Raw genomic sequence first — 14,278 nt, forward strand, 5'->3', positions numbered from 1 at the left:
CTCCGCCAGTGCCCTTTACTGCAGCCCCCTGCTATGCCAGCCCTGGTCTGTCCCCACCAGCTCTGCCAGAGCTCCTCACTCCTGACCCGCAGCTATTCCAGTCCTGGGTCCCCCCCCCCCCTCACGGCTCTGCAAATGCCCCTCACTCCTGACCTGCAGCCCCCTGCTATTCCTGTTCAGAGACCCCTCTTGAACCGGGGCAGTATGGCCCAGCCCAAGTATTCAAAAGTCACGTGTCAGGCCCTCCTAATTGTGTGATTTACTGAGGAAAAACTAAGAGAAGAGCTAAGGGTTATTAGCACCACCGGCCGTCCTGACCTGTGGGCCACTTTTGCTCTGTCCCAGTTCTGGGGGCAACCATGGAACATCTGAACTGAATCCACTTTCCAAGGGTCTTTTAAACCCCAGGCCTGTGGTCTGGATTTAGCCACAGGCCCCGTCCACTGCAGCTGGGGCTGGAGATTCAGAGTGGCTTGGGCTTCTGAAGTAACACAGCCCACACAGCGGGTCAGGGTGTTGCCAGAAGATAATGACTAACACATAGCAACTAACACCTCAGAGTCCAGCATGCACAAGGCAGCGGAGGCCATGCTGATCAGGTGTAAGGCTTTAACTTGTTCTCTCCTACATTACAGCTATAGCCTATGCCAGCTCTGCGTTGCGGCCGGGCAGAAGCGTACTGCTTCACTACGGTACAAAGTGGCTATGACGTCATTTTTCTCCTCGTGTGCAGCTGTTACCCGTTCTGACAGGCTGTTTATAACGCTAAGTTTACTAGTTTTCGGAGGTGGTTGGGGGAGGAGAGGGGGTGCAAGGTGGAAGTTTCGCCTAGGGCGCAAAATATCCTTGCACCGGCCCTGGCGGGAGTCACCCCGATGGAAAGAGATGACGATGATTCCCCCCAAAGTGCAGCTCCTATGGGAGGGGGCAGCCCTTGGGGGTGGGGCAGACACCCTCCTGGTGTGTGACAGGCAGGCAGGGGGAGGAGGAGCTCTCTGCTCTGACTGGTTTCAGAGTAGCAGCCGTGTTAGTCTGTACCCCACGAAAGCTTATGCTCTAATAAACTTGTTAGTCTCTAAGGTGCCACAAGTACTCCTGTTCTTTCTGCTCTGACTGACTCCTAATCCTCCCCGAGGGTGCGACACCCCCATAAGCGCCCCGCCCTGCCCTCCCCGGGCCCCCCAACTGGGTCCTGTTCCCCCAGACCCACACCCGACTGGATTCTGCCCCCGACCGGGCTCAGACCCCCCAGCTCTGCACTCACTCTCGCGCACCACCGCCTTCAGCCCGGATGGGGTCATCTCTGCCTTCTCTCACGCACCTTCGAGTCCTGTGGATGGAAGTGGGACTCAGCTGTGTGCGGGGCAGGGCTGGAGTCAGGACTCCTGGGTTCTGCCCCTGCTCTGCTCCTACCCTTGTGCGCGCCCTGGCCTCTCCCTGCCATGCTCTGGGGAGTGTCTGTGACACTGGGCGACGGCCACTAGTGACACTGATGGAGGGGCCCAGTTCCCTCTAGTGTCACTGATGGATGGGCCCAGCCCCCCCAGTGACTGATTTGAGTATAAAGCAACTGGGGTGCTGGTGGGTCGATGTCTGCAAGGCTGATGACGGCCGAGCGCCGCAGCCCCCCACTTCTGGCGCTGCGGGGGCTGTGCCTGGGCACCCATGGGCCTGCGCCTGGTGACAGGGCCACGCAGGTCCCCGCTGATCCCCCACCCGGTCACGTGGGGCGCAGAGGGAGGCGGGGCCCCCTTGCAGGGTTAAAGCGAGGACTGGGTTGGGGTAGTGGGGCCTCAACCCACTCCGGTTAGGGCCCCCCACCGAGCTGCAAGTCCCCCCCAACCAGTGCCCCCCCCAGCAGTGCCCCTCGCCCCCCCGAGTCAAGTCTCTTGCCCACCTCCACCCAGCCTCCCCCCCCAGCCAGGCTCCTCAGCCCCCCTCCACTCAGCCCCCCCAGCCAGGCCCCCCAGCCGGGCCCCGTGTTGTACCCAGGAGCAGGAACGTCTCCTTCCCTCGCTCTTCACTTCGACCAGAACGTGCTGGGAAGGCCTGAGCTGCGCACACACAGTCACTGGGACGGACTGTACCACTCGGCAGGGAGCTCAGTCCCTTTCCGCATTTAGTGGCGGGAAAATATGGTACAGTCCCAGCAAGGGTGGAAAACAGTCTGAGGTAAAATTGTCCTTGGAGTGGCCAATGGCGGGAAAAACCAGTTGGATCCAGTTATGACTGGGCCATGATAACAGTAAACAACAAGATGGCGGTCACAAGATGGCAGTTCAGACGCCATCTTGGATTGCTGCTATATCTGTACAAACTACACATTGAATTTAATATACACATATTTTAACAGACTATAATCCTATAACAAAACACACCCAGCAGTATATAGAGCAGTATAAACAAGTCATTGTCTGTATGTAATTTTAGTTTGTACTGACTTCACTAATGCTTTTTATGTAGCCTGTTGATGTACCCCCTGGAAGACCTCTGCGTACCCCCAGGGGCACACGTAACCCTGGTTGAGAACCACTGGATTAGAGAAACGGGGGGGGGGTCCTAGAAATCAGGACTCCTGGGTTCAATCCTGACTGCAAGCGGAGTGGGGTCTAATGGTTGGAGCAGAGAGCTGAAAGTTAGGATTCCTGGGTTCTAGTCCAGGCTATGCAATTGATTCATTCTGTGACATGGTTCGTTCTGCCTTGTCTGCTTGTGACATGTGGAGCGCAGAGACCTGCCCCAGCCCTTCCCTTCTGGCTGGGTGGTGCAGTAATTAATGGCCATAGAGCCTGGGCTCCAAGATCCTGGAGCAAAGCGTCCTGGAGAAGGAATTTGTTCCCCAGGCTTGACTGGATCCCTGCCCCATCCCTCCTCCATCAATCAGAACAAATCCCTCATGGCAGAGCTGTTGTCTGGTTACCCGCAGTGCAGACCCAATCTATTGTGTCCTGGCTGCTGTTCAGCTCAGGTTAACAGCATGTTCTGTTTCTGTAAACTCCCCCAGAGCTTTCGAATGGAAGTGAGAGTCTTCTTCACATCCTGCTCTAAACAGTGAGTTGTTTCGCTCTGTGGCTGTTCACTCTACCTCCCCACCCAGAGATGGCATCATTTCAGTGCCAGGTGAGTGATCCCTGTATAGTGTTGCTGTGTTACTACACTGCTGCTGCGCTCCACCCCAGAGGTATCTGCATTTCAGTGCTGGGCAGGCAATCCCTGTGCAGTGTTGCTGTGTGTTGTTATGCAGCTACTGCGCTCCACCCCAGAAGTGGCTGCAATTCAGTACAGGGTGAATGAAAGTCCATGTCTCATTTTGCCTGGGGGGGGGTTAAAGAGCCCCCCAACCCCTCACCTGCACCCCAGCTCCTAGGAGGGGTTATAAAGCCCCCCCAAGGCTGGAGAGTTACAGCCCTTGCCCTTAGCCCGGCGGTTCTATAGGTAGAGCCCCCAGAGCTTGCCCCCCCCTCACTCCCCGGGCTCGAGCCACTAGCGGGGTCTCTCTCCCCCTTCCTGAGAGCCTCACGTGGCCCCACAGCAAGCGGGTTCGGCCTCCGACTCACCGTGCAGCTGCCTCCCATTGGACCCCAGGCTGGCCTCCCCCCACATTCCCATAGGGCAAGACGAGTGGGGGTGGGGCAGAGCAGCTGTCAGGGAGTCCTGCCCCCAACCCCCTCAGGGGCTAGAACTAGAGCCGGAACCAGCTACTGGCTGGGGCTCGAGCTGCCGCTTCAGCACCTAGCTCTCCCCACCCCATCACCCAGGGCGGGGATCCGGGGCTACAGCCTGGCCCAGCGCAGCAACCGTCCATGGGCCACTCTGCCCTCAACGGCCGCCCCCCAGGAGGTGCAGCCGCCCCCCCAGCAGCGCAAGGCAGCAGAGACCTTTCTTCCTAACACCCCCGCCCACCCACACACACGCCGAGGAACACATGGTAGTTTCAACAGCCACTTTATTAAACGTTACAAAGGCCAACACAGTGCAGGGACACACGCCTCCCTGGTGACATACATTTAGAAACCTCTGACAATGTAGGAACTAGTACAGAGAGTTGATATTTCTTTAAAAGCTGCAGCATAAACATAATAGTAAAAAGTTTCTTAATTGTGAGTAAATAAGATTACATTTTTGTACAGTTAGCTTTGTTACTGGTCCATGGTGCATTCATACAGTAGAGTTATTTTTCTAGAGACTTTGTACATTTAAAGAAGTCACTGCAGTGATAAAGATAGAGCAGAAATTAAAATACTTCAGTAGGCACAGAAATCCTTGCCTTTCTCTCCCTCTTCATCCTCAACGAAACAGGCAAGGCCTTAGATAGTTAATTATAAGCCAACAGAGCAACTTTCCACAACACTCACTACCAAAAAGCATCTTGTACTTTGGGGTAAAGAGGCCAATATTTCTTGCTAGGTGTTTAGAGGGCAGCTCCACCATTGGGCTTAGCCACCCTCTGAGCGCTCTGTCACATCTTTCTGGTAGTTGTCGCTACAGAGTCTAGCTCATTTTTTGTGATAACAGCCAAAGCAACATCCAACACTTAAAGAAGTAGGCTATGTCGATTAGGTTTGTGAATCAATTTCACAGTGTAGCTACTTGCAAATCTACCCCAAAAAGTAAGGGAGGAAAAAAGAGACAAGAGAAAGGAAAAACTATACAGAGGAAGTAGAAACAAGGACTGGAAGGAAATTAGAAACCGACAGATTAGAGGGTACACACAGTGGTGACTCTGTGTGAAGCACCAAGTTATTTCTTTCCCTCCTCATAGAGAGCAGTCACCCATACCTAAAAAGTTTGTCGGTAAGAGGGAAGAGGCAACGGCGTTTGTTACCAGCCTTTCCTGAAGTCCTAAGGGAACACTCACTCAGGGGACTAGTTTAGAGGGAAGATAATTTGTGAAGTAATGCAAACAGATTACATATAAATATATATAAAATTTTAAACTACATTTGGCACTGATTCTACTCTGGAAACATCTTGCTGGCTTGCAGAGAAAAGTTTTCACTGATCTACTTTTTGGCAAAAGACAAAAACCTCAAACAAAACCAACTTTGGTAAGTGTCTACATTACAAACAGTAAACATTTTTAAAGGTACTCTTTCAGATTAAACTGACACCAAAAAGTGACAGACTGTCTTTTGAAGAGAATGTAAACAACTTATAGAGAAGTGTTTAATCACAAATACCACAAGGCAGCACTAACGGTTCAGTGCTCAAATATTTAGAACTTCAATAATAGAATTTAACTGCATATTCTTAAAACAGTAGTGAATGACAAGTAGTGTTTACAAGGGTGGCAGGCTCTTCCACAACTAGTCAGAAGGCATTAATGGAGTAAGGCAAGGCAGGGAAAGTCTGTTCAAATGGCCAGGGCCGGCTCTAGGTTTTTTGCTGCTCCAAGCAAAAAAATTTTGGGCTGCCCCCCACCCCAGCCCTGGGCTTTCCCCCTTTCCCCCCCCCCAACTGCACCCTCCTGCCGCCCCAGCCCTGGGTCACTGGTAACTCGCTCCCAGGGCGGGTCATTCAGCAGGAATTTTGGATGTGCACAGAACACAGACAGGATTGGTTCCCATATGATTACAGAACTGCAGTAAAGTGGAACAATTTTCAGCTTGTGTGACTGGAGGATATCTGGATGCATATTATAAGACTGTCCTACATAAATGAGGAAAAGTTGAGGTGCCTTTATTATTCTTTTGTTCCATTCTTTGTTTCTATGGGGAATGCACTATCACGGTCTTCCTTTTAAACAAATAAAACTAAAACTTAAAAAAAAACAAAAAAACAAGCAATGGCTGTTGAAAATAGCAATTCCAGTCCTAATAACCACTGGGAAGCATTTCTTGCTCAATTTATTCTACTTTTTCTATAGCAAGTTACAGTGGATCAGTATATTTGATTTGGGGGAAATGAAGTAACAGCTGCCCAAATTGAGCTTGAGCACTCCTGAATTTTGAGGGTGTTCAAATCTGGAAGGCAGGTGCTAGATTCCCTTTCTGAATATTAGCTATAACTGGAAAAGAAAAGTCAATTTCTGCTTCCATGGCTCAGAAGTGGAAATCCTCCTAAGTGCCTGGTACTGTATCTAAAGCTGCCCAGGTCCAGAGCCTCCCCTCCCTTACTTTTCATTTTAAATTCTAGTGAGATCCACATACCTCCCTTGCTAGGCTTCAGATAGAGAGGTGCACTGTCCATTTAGTCCCCCCAATTCCTTCTTTGGGGGAGAGCCCAGGGCTGGGGCGGCAGGGGGTGCAGGTGGGGGGAGAGCCCAAGGCTGGGGCAGCAGGGGGTGCGGGGGGGGGAAAGAGCCTAGGACTGGGGAGGCAGGGTGTGTGTGTGGGGGGGAGAGCCCAGGACTGGGGCAGCAGGGGAGTGCAGGTGGGGGCAGAGCTGAGGTGGCAGGGGGTGTGGGCGGGGGAGAGCCCAGGGCTGGGGCAGCAGGAGGGTGCAGGTGGGGGCCAGAGCTGGGGCAGCAGGGTGTGCGGGTCGGGGGGGGAGAGCCCAGGGCTGGGGTGGCAGGGGGTGCGGGGGGGGGGGGGAAGAGCCTAGGACTAGGGAGGCAGGGGGTGTGGGGGGGGGAGAGCCCAGGACTGGGGCAGCAGGGGAGTGCAGGTGGGGGCCAGAGCTGAGGTGGCAGGGGGTGTGGGCAGGGGAGAGCCCAGGGCTGGGGCAGTACAGGGGAGCGGGGGGGCAGTTCTGTTCCTACCATTCACAGCAAGCTGCAGATTTCAGTACCATATTCCTTCCCCCACCCTTTCCTGTTGCTAGTGGCCAAGGGAATGCTGGGAAATGTAGTTCTTTCCCTGCTCCAGGGCTGGCTCTATAGGCAGGGAGCTAACCAAGGAACTACAGCTCCCAGGGCCCCCTGTTGGTTCTCAGCTCCCATGCTGTATTCTTGCGCCCCTTGCAAATCTGCCTGCCCCAAGCAACTGCTTGCTTTGCTGGTGCCTAGAGGCGGCCCTGCAAATGGCAGACGTGTTAAGAGTTTCTTCCAAGAAGGCACAAATTTAAGATTTGGTTCCCATCCCTTTAGTAGTGTGTCACTACACCTTTAAATTGGGGCATGAAGGAGACAGCGAAGAGGACAGATACCCAAACATACTCTTCACATTTATGTAGAACGCAGTACTCACTGGCAACAATACATTGCTTCTAGATTCTGAAATGCAAACATGAAATCCTCTTCACCAGCTCATACTCAAGATTACCAAGGCACTGTGCAAGTTGTGGGCTGTGCTTATTAGTATTTTAAAATTAGGAGTGTAACTTTTAAATAAAGGCACATTTCCTATAAATGAGAGAAAGTTATCACATGACTAATCAAAATAATTTTGCTTTATACATCAGTAGGTGAGAGCTTGAGAATACAGCAGGTTTGAAGGAGAGAGATGGCTTCTGCTGGTTTGCATTTCTTCTTGTAACTCATGAAGACACACTCCAGACTATAACAGAAAAATAAGGATTGGAAAAACGACAGTCCTCTTCCCCCAACATCAAAGAGGCATAAAACAACCCTGCAACTTAAAGACTTGAGCTACGGAACACTCAAAATATTCAACAAAAGGAAATTCTAAATAATTTCCTGTGTTTGTTTTACCATAGTTTCATTCTTGCACAGGATTAGCTTTTAGAATTCATGTACTAAGTATTTCTCACCTATGGTCACAATTCTGTTTGTAGCATCACAGTTAGTTGCTGTAGACTGTGTTACAAACAGGCCCAAAGGTGAGAAATGAATATGCTGTCAGAGCTCGAGAGTAAATGAAGCCTGCTGGAAAGCTTGTTAACAGCTACATCACAAATTCAAACAGCTGAACACCAAGCAGTGTAACTAGGCAGAAGCTCCCTGGCTCTACTATGGCCAGAATATGAATCCACAGTCTTCCTTGCACCCACCAGAAACATCTCCACTTGTGTTGGTATTTACAGGTTTGTTACCAGTTATAATGATGGGCTCGTGGCTGTTGGATACATACGGGTACATCTGGCAACATTCAGAAGTTGGGACAAGTGAAATCTGGATATCAAACAAGGGAGCATGAATTTCTTTCCTCTTAAAGCTTCTACTGCAATATATTTCTGTTTAAACAGCTTGTTCACCGGTGATGAATCCTTGAGAACTGTCTGTCCTCCTCCTCCTCCCCCAGGATTCTCCTCCAGCAGGAAAGCTAGTGCATGAAGTCAGTGGTGTTTCCTGCACTCAAGTGAGGCTAGTCAGATCAAGGCTCTTGCCTGGACTGAGTTTAAGGGCAGGGTTTTAAGTGTCGACCTGCAGTGGCATCAGTGCAACTGGACTGCTGTAGCGCTTCAGTGAAGACAATATTACACTGATGGGAGAGCTTCTCCCATTGGCATATTTAATCCACCTCCATGAGAGACGGTAGCTATGTTGAGGGGAAAAGCTCTCCTGTCCACATAGCGCTGTCTACAATAGGGGTTAGGTAGGTGTAACTGCGTCGCTCACAGGTGTGGATTTTTCACACATAGTTATATCAATGGCATGCAGGGGTAAGTTTACAGTGTAGACCTGTCCTAACTACCTTGCTATCTAAGCACTATTGAGGATTGGAGGAGGAGTTTCATATGAAGCTTCCCTACTTCTTTTGTGGTTTGTTTTGCCTGACTTCTGGGCTGGAAGACAGCAAGGGGAGTCTGATTGGCTGGAGTACCCATTTGGGGATTAAGAAAAGGGTGTGACCCACTAGAAGAGGGCCAGACTGCTTTGCAAGAAAGAAAAGTGACATAAGGATGTTGAACCTGGAGTCTAAAGGATTAATAAATGTAGAAATATCACGAAAGATGAATTTGAGAAAGGTGTATGTCCACAGCTCCTGTCATCTAAGTTCTCAAAGCATTTCATGTTACTCTTTGGAAACCCCTGTGAGGTTTGCATCATTATCCCCATTTTAAAGATTGAAAAACTGAGGCAAAGAAGTGGTCAAGTGACCTGGTCACGCTCAGAGTCACTCGCAGAGCTGGGACTGGGACTCAGGGGTCCCAGTCTCCTGTGGGATCCCATTTCTGCTCAATGCACAAGAGCCTGAGATTCAACAGTTAAGGTTCCCACAGAAGACATAATTTCACCACATCACATAGATTACATTCAAACATCAATTTAGCAGCGTAAGTACTACTTTGAACTATTGCATATGTCAGGCATGCAATATGGCTAAGTTAGCGTTACTGTGTGAACCTTAACTTTTGAATATTATGACCTATGTACTAGCAGTCACAACCAGAGTGTGTTACAGTAACAACTTTTTGCATTCGATTTACAGTCTTATGCCCCATGTACGCTAGTCTACTGACAAAACAGTGCTTTAGCTAAACACTTACCAATGATGATGATGATGATGATGATAATGAGAACAAATGCTATCAATACTGCCCATATCTGTTAAAAAAAGCACATAATTTAATACAAACAACTCACTTAGATATTTTTAAAAGAGGGCAAAAGCTTCTTCTCTAGACCCAACTACTACTCCCCTGCCTTACAAATTAATGTTTTCCACTCTGTCTTGGCTTCTCAGCAAATAAAGAGTAGGCTTCCAGGCCTTCCTGTAATTAGCACACATGACTGTAAGAGACTAAAGGTTCTTTGTGCTGCTGTGTGTGTTGTCATCATTCAATCCATAGCACTGAATTTCTTCCTTCTAGATCTCCAACACCTTAAACTAGTACATCCATTTATCCTTAGCCACATTTCTGGCCTGGAGAACGTTTTGTGTAAAGGAACTTGGCCAGGCCACCCAACTTTTGGAAAGTTCATCTACTTCACTAAGCCAAATGCTCATTAAGGACCGTATGTTGTAATCTTAAATACTATTCACTATGAGTAAAGGCTGCAGAAATTGGCCATATGTTTTCATGGTTAAAGTTATCTGGATTTCTTTCCCTTTATGTAGTATTCAACAACTTATAGTTCTTAGTGACATTAATTTGCATTGGAAATACTCGAGTCATGGTTACCTTATAGTTCTTCCACCAATACTTTCTTTTCAGCTTGGCAGCACTGGTCTCAGATTCCGCTGCAGTGCATCATCCAACTCTGACAGCTTCTGATCTCGTTCCAAAACCCTGTCCACGTTCACCGTCATGATGTCAATCACCTACAGTGATTTAATAGTCACAGTAAGTTATTCATGTGTTAGATAACAGGAGTACTTGTGGCACCTTAGAGACTAACAAATTTAACATCTAACATGTGTTAGATGTTCATCTCCTCAAACACTTTAAGCATGCAGCATATCCTGACAGACACCTTTTATAACAACATTAACAACATTCAAGCGTTTGTTTTTAAATAAAGCAGAAGATATTGCCTTTTTATTAAGAGTAGACAATATTGAATTTAGGTTCTTATATTAGCTGAAAGATTTGTGGAACTAAGTAATTGAATTGGAGATTCCCAATGCCTGCCTTGGGGTTTCAATATCAGAAGCTTTGTTTATAAACTTACTCCTACTGAAAGTAAAGTATTCCACTAACAATCTAGCATGTTAGAGAAGGGTCATCACTGTATAAGAAAAACTCAGTTATGGAAGCCACAGCTGGCATTTGAACAATACAGTAACTGCTCATTTAACATCATCCCGGTTAACGTTATTATATTGCTAATCAATTAGAGAACACGCTCGTTTAAAGTTGCACAATGCTCCCCTATAATGTTGTTTGGCAGCCACCTGCTATGTCCACTGCTTGCAGAAAGAGCAGCCTATTGGAGCTAGCTGATGGGGCTTGGAACCAGGGTAAACCAGCAGCCTCCCAAAGTTCCCTGTGCGACAGCCGCCCAGCAGGCTATCAATTGCCGGGCAGTTCAGCTGTCCCTTCCCCCACTGCCATATGCTACTCCTGCCCTCTGCCTTGGAGCTGCTCCCGGGAGCCTCCTGCTTGCTGTGCGGGGGATGGGGGTGGCGGGGAAGAGAAATGCTAATGTCAGGGTGTCCCCCTCCCCCCTGCTCCTGTACCTATCTCCACAGAGCAAGGGGGGACATGACAGGGCTCAGGACAGAGGGAGCTTGCTGGAAGCAGCTGCTGTCTCAACTTGCCGATCTTCTTAAAAAGGTAGTGTACTTAGAGTGGGGGTGAGTGTACTTAAAGGGACAAGGCACATCTCTCTCTCTCACACACACACACAGGGTGTGTGTATCTGTCTCTCCCTCTCTCACAGAGACACAGTCTCTCTCTGCCATGCTGTGTCTCCTCCCAGCATCTGTGCTGCTTTGTAGAGTGTGAGGCTACATGAACAACAATGTGTTAATCCTTGAGGGCTCAGGCGAGTGCTAGTTCATCATTTAACAGTAAGGCATTCCCTGGGAAATATCCCACCCTCTGACTCCACCACCTCAACCACGCTTCACAAACATCATTGCTGCGTACAGTATTAAATTGTTTAAAACTTATACTGTGTGTGTGTGTGTGTGTGTGTGTGTGTGTGTGTGTGTGTGTGTGTGTGTGTGTGTGTGTATATATATATATATATATATATACACACACACACACACACACACATATATATAAAAATTAAAATATAGTCTCTTGTTGGACGAAAAAAATTTCTCTGGGACCTAACTCCCCCGTCCTTTTACATTAATTCTTATGGGGAAACTGGATTCACTTAACATCGTTTCGCATAAAGTAGCATTTTTCAGGAACATAACTACAACATTAAGTGAGGAGTTACTGTACAATGTTTCTTTTGACACACAAAGCACCTATGACTTCTGAAAAGGAAGTGATGTGCTACCCTATCCAGTCAGAAAGAAATGAGGCTCTCAGTCAAGGATGGTTTTTGGCTCATGCAGGAAGTTTGCCATAGTTTTGATATAGAACTAGAAACCCCTGGGAATTGTGGATTTCCACATAGCATAGCTCATTCTCTGTCAGAAACCAACTGGAGTCATGCAGTTAACACATTGGCTCACAAGATAGTCATCTTTGCAAGATCAAGTCAACACCTGGGAAGTATCACAGGTTTCCTGCAACGAATCTCAAGATGATAGTTCAGATCACAAGAGGGACAAACGACGAAGACATTCTAGCTTTTGGTTCATACACTGAAGCAGACAAATTTACTCTTTGCCCACACAGCACTTCCATGTGTCTTCCCTCTGTCAGGTTTCCCAAGGTCAAAGGAATGGTAAAGCTGCTCTATACAAGAGCCATACCTCATCTACGTGGTGTTGTGTCTGCTCAAGGTGACGGTTACTGCCAGAGGCACTACTTGAGCTTCCAGGGCCACTTGTTGACCTGCAGTGTAGAGACAGTTACACTACGATATCATACCGTTAATTACATTTATATACCACCTAGAAGTATGCTTGGTAATTTGCAAACAAACGGTATACAAACCAGTGACTATAAACGTGGTCATAACAATGGTCATAACAAAGAAAGGTGGAACATTCCCAAGGAGCTAATATGCAACAGAAGAAAGAAAGTTCGATTTCTTTTGCAGTGGAGGAGTGACGCTTGAGCAGCAAGCTTTAGCCATAGAATTCAGACAGTGGTTCCAAACTTACCACTAACGAATGGCTGCAATGCCACTGGAGATCAGAGAAGCAGGTGGGAGAGAGAAGAGCGGCACTACAGCTCAGAGCATAGTGTATTGTTGCTCTTGATTGACCAAGAACATGGGTTTAGGGATCCCCCCCTCTTTGAAATAAAAAGCAGATGAGCTTGTGTGCACTATTTTCCCTTGGTTGAACTTGGGAATTTAAATTCTTTTTGGAAGCTACTGAACTCAGAAAAAGATTGTGTCAGTCACTGGAAGCATGCAACATTCGCTGCTTGTTTTCCTAAAAGTTCACCACAAAATAGAGAGGCAGTGGCCAGTACCAGATATTTCAGAAGAAGGTGCAAGAAGCACGGTAGAGCAGTGGGACTCAACCTTTCCAGACTACTGTACCCTTTTCAAGAGTCTGATTTCCCCCAATGAAGGAAAAAGAACAGTACATCTACAGTTTGTACACATAAGACATCTACAACAGTGGTTCTCAAGCAGGGGTCTGGGGCCCCCTGAGGGGGGCCGCAAGGAGGTTTCAGGGGTCCACAAAGCATGGCCAGCATTAGACTTGGGGGGTCCAGGACAGAAAGCCAAAGCCCCACTGCATGGTGCTGAAGCCAAAGACCTGTCGCAGATCCTGAGGAAGATGCCCGAGTACCAGAGAGAGCTGAACAAGGTAACGGGGTTGGGGCTGTTAGTGGGCGGGGGGCAGGGCATTCAGTGGGGCTGATGGGGGGGCAGGGTGCTCTGTGGGGCTGGTGAGGGGCAGTAGGGATTCTCTGGGGGGCAGGGCACTCTGGGGCACTCCGCTTTACTGCCTGATGAGAGCTGCTGACCTGTCCCGTCGGGCAGAGCCATTTCCCCCCCAGGTGCTGTGTGGCACCATGGGCAGCAGCCTGCCTGTCAGTGCCCAGAGCTGCCACGTTAGCCCCACATAATAGGGTTATGAAGATGGGTCTATGGGAGGGTTTGACTTCCTCTACCATGGGTCTATTGCAGGAAGGAGGTTTGCTGGGAAGAGATGGGGTCCGTCTGACCAAGAAGGAGAAGAACATCTTCATGCATTGACTCACCAACCTTATGAGAAGAGCTTAAAACTAAGTTCAGAGGGGGCAGGTGAAAAAAGCCACCAGGTAAAAAAAGGTGACCTTAATAGAGGACTAGATATTTGAGGAGAAGTAGATGTGGAAAATTGCAGTCGAATTATAGGAGAAACAAGAGGGAAATCTATGGGGGCATCTGCTTAACATGTTAGATGTCTATACACAAATGCAAGGAGTGATAATAATGGGGAATAAACAGTAAGAACTGGGAGTTTTAGTACATAAGTCATAACTCAGCTTAACTGGCACCACAGATACTTGATGGGTTAAATCTCATGACTGGAATATTGGTATAGAGGCCTATAGCTTGTTCAGGAAGGACAGGCAGGAAAAAAAAGAGGAAGTATTGCATTGTACACTTGTTCTGAGGTCTGGAAGGAGGTGAGAAGCAGACCAGTTGAAAGTCTCTGAGTAAAGATAAAAGAGGGAAAAAACAGGGGTGATGTCCTGGTAGGGGTCTATTACATACCACCTGTCAAGGTTCCTTCCCCACTCTGAACTTTAGGGTACAGATGTAGGGACCTGCATGAAAACCTCTAAGCTTCTCTACCAGCTTAGATCTGCTTTTGCTGCCACCACTCCCAATGTGCTAAGTCCCTTCCCTGGGTAGCCTTGAGAGACTCTTCCACCAATTCCCTGGTGAACACTGATCCAAAACCCCTTGGATCTTAAA

General features: G+C 48.4%; 1 protein-coding gene and 1 pseudogene across 4 annotated transcripts in view; both read right to left on the reverse strand.

Annotated features, from left to right (window-relative positions):
• LOC135891579 (syntaxin-binding protein 2-like) overlaps positions 1 to 1,301 on the reverse strand; it is a 29,253-nt gene extending 27,952 nt beyond the window's left edge. For all 4 annotated transcript variants that reach the window (XM_065419167.1, XM_065419166.1, XM_065419168.1 and 1 more), the window contains exon 1: positions 1,265 to 1,301. In XM_065419167.1, the coding sequence (XP_065275239.1) occupies positions 1,265 to 1,301 (37 nt within the window). The remainder of the gene's footprint in view (positions 1 to 1,264) is intronic.
• A 6,115-nt stretch (positions 1,302 to 7,416) lies between these two features.
• LOC135891984 (vesicle-associated membrane protein 3-like) lies at positions 7,417 to 13,219 on the reverse strand (annotated as a pseudogene).
• Positions 13,220 to 14,278: the final 1,059 nt, after the last annotated feature.

Source organism: Emys orbicularis, chromosome 19, assembly GCF_028017835.1.
Source record: "Emys orbicularis isolate rEmyOrb1 chromosome 19, rEmyOrb1.hap1, whole genome shotgun sequence".
Lineage (NCBI taxonomy): Eukaryota > Metazoa > Chordata > Testudines > Emydidae > Emys > Emys orbicularis.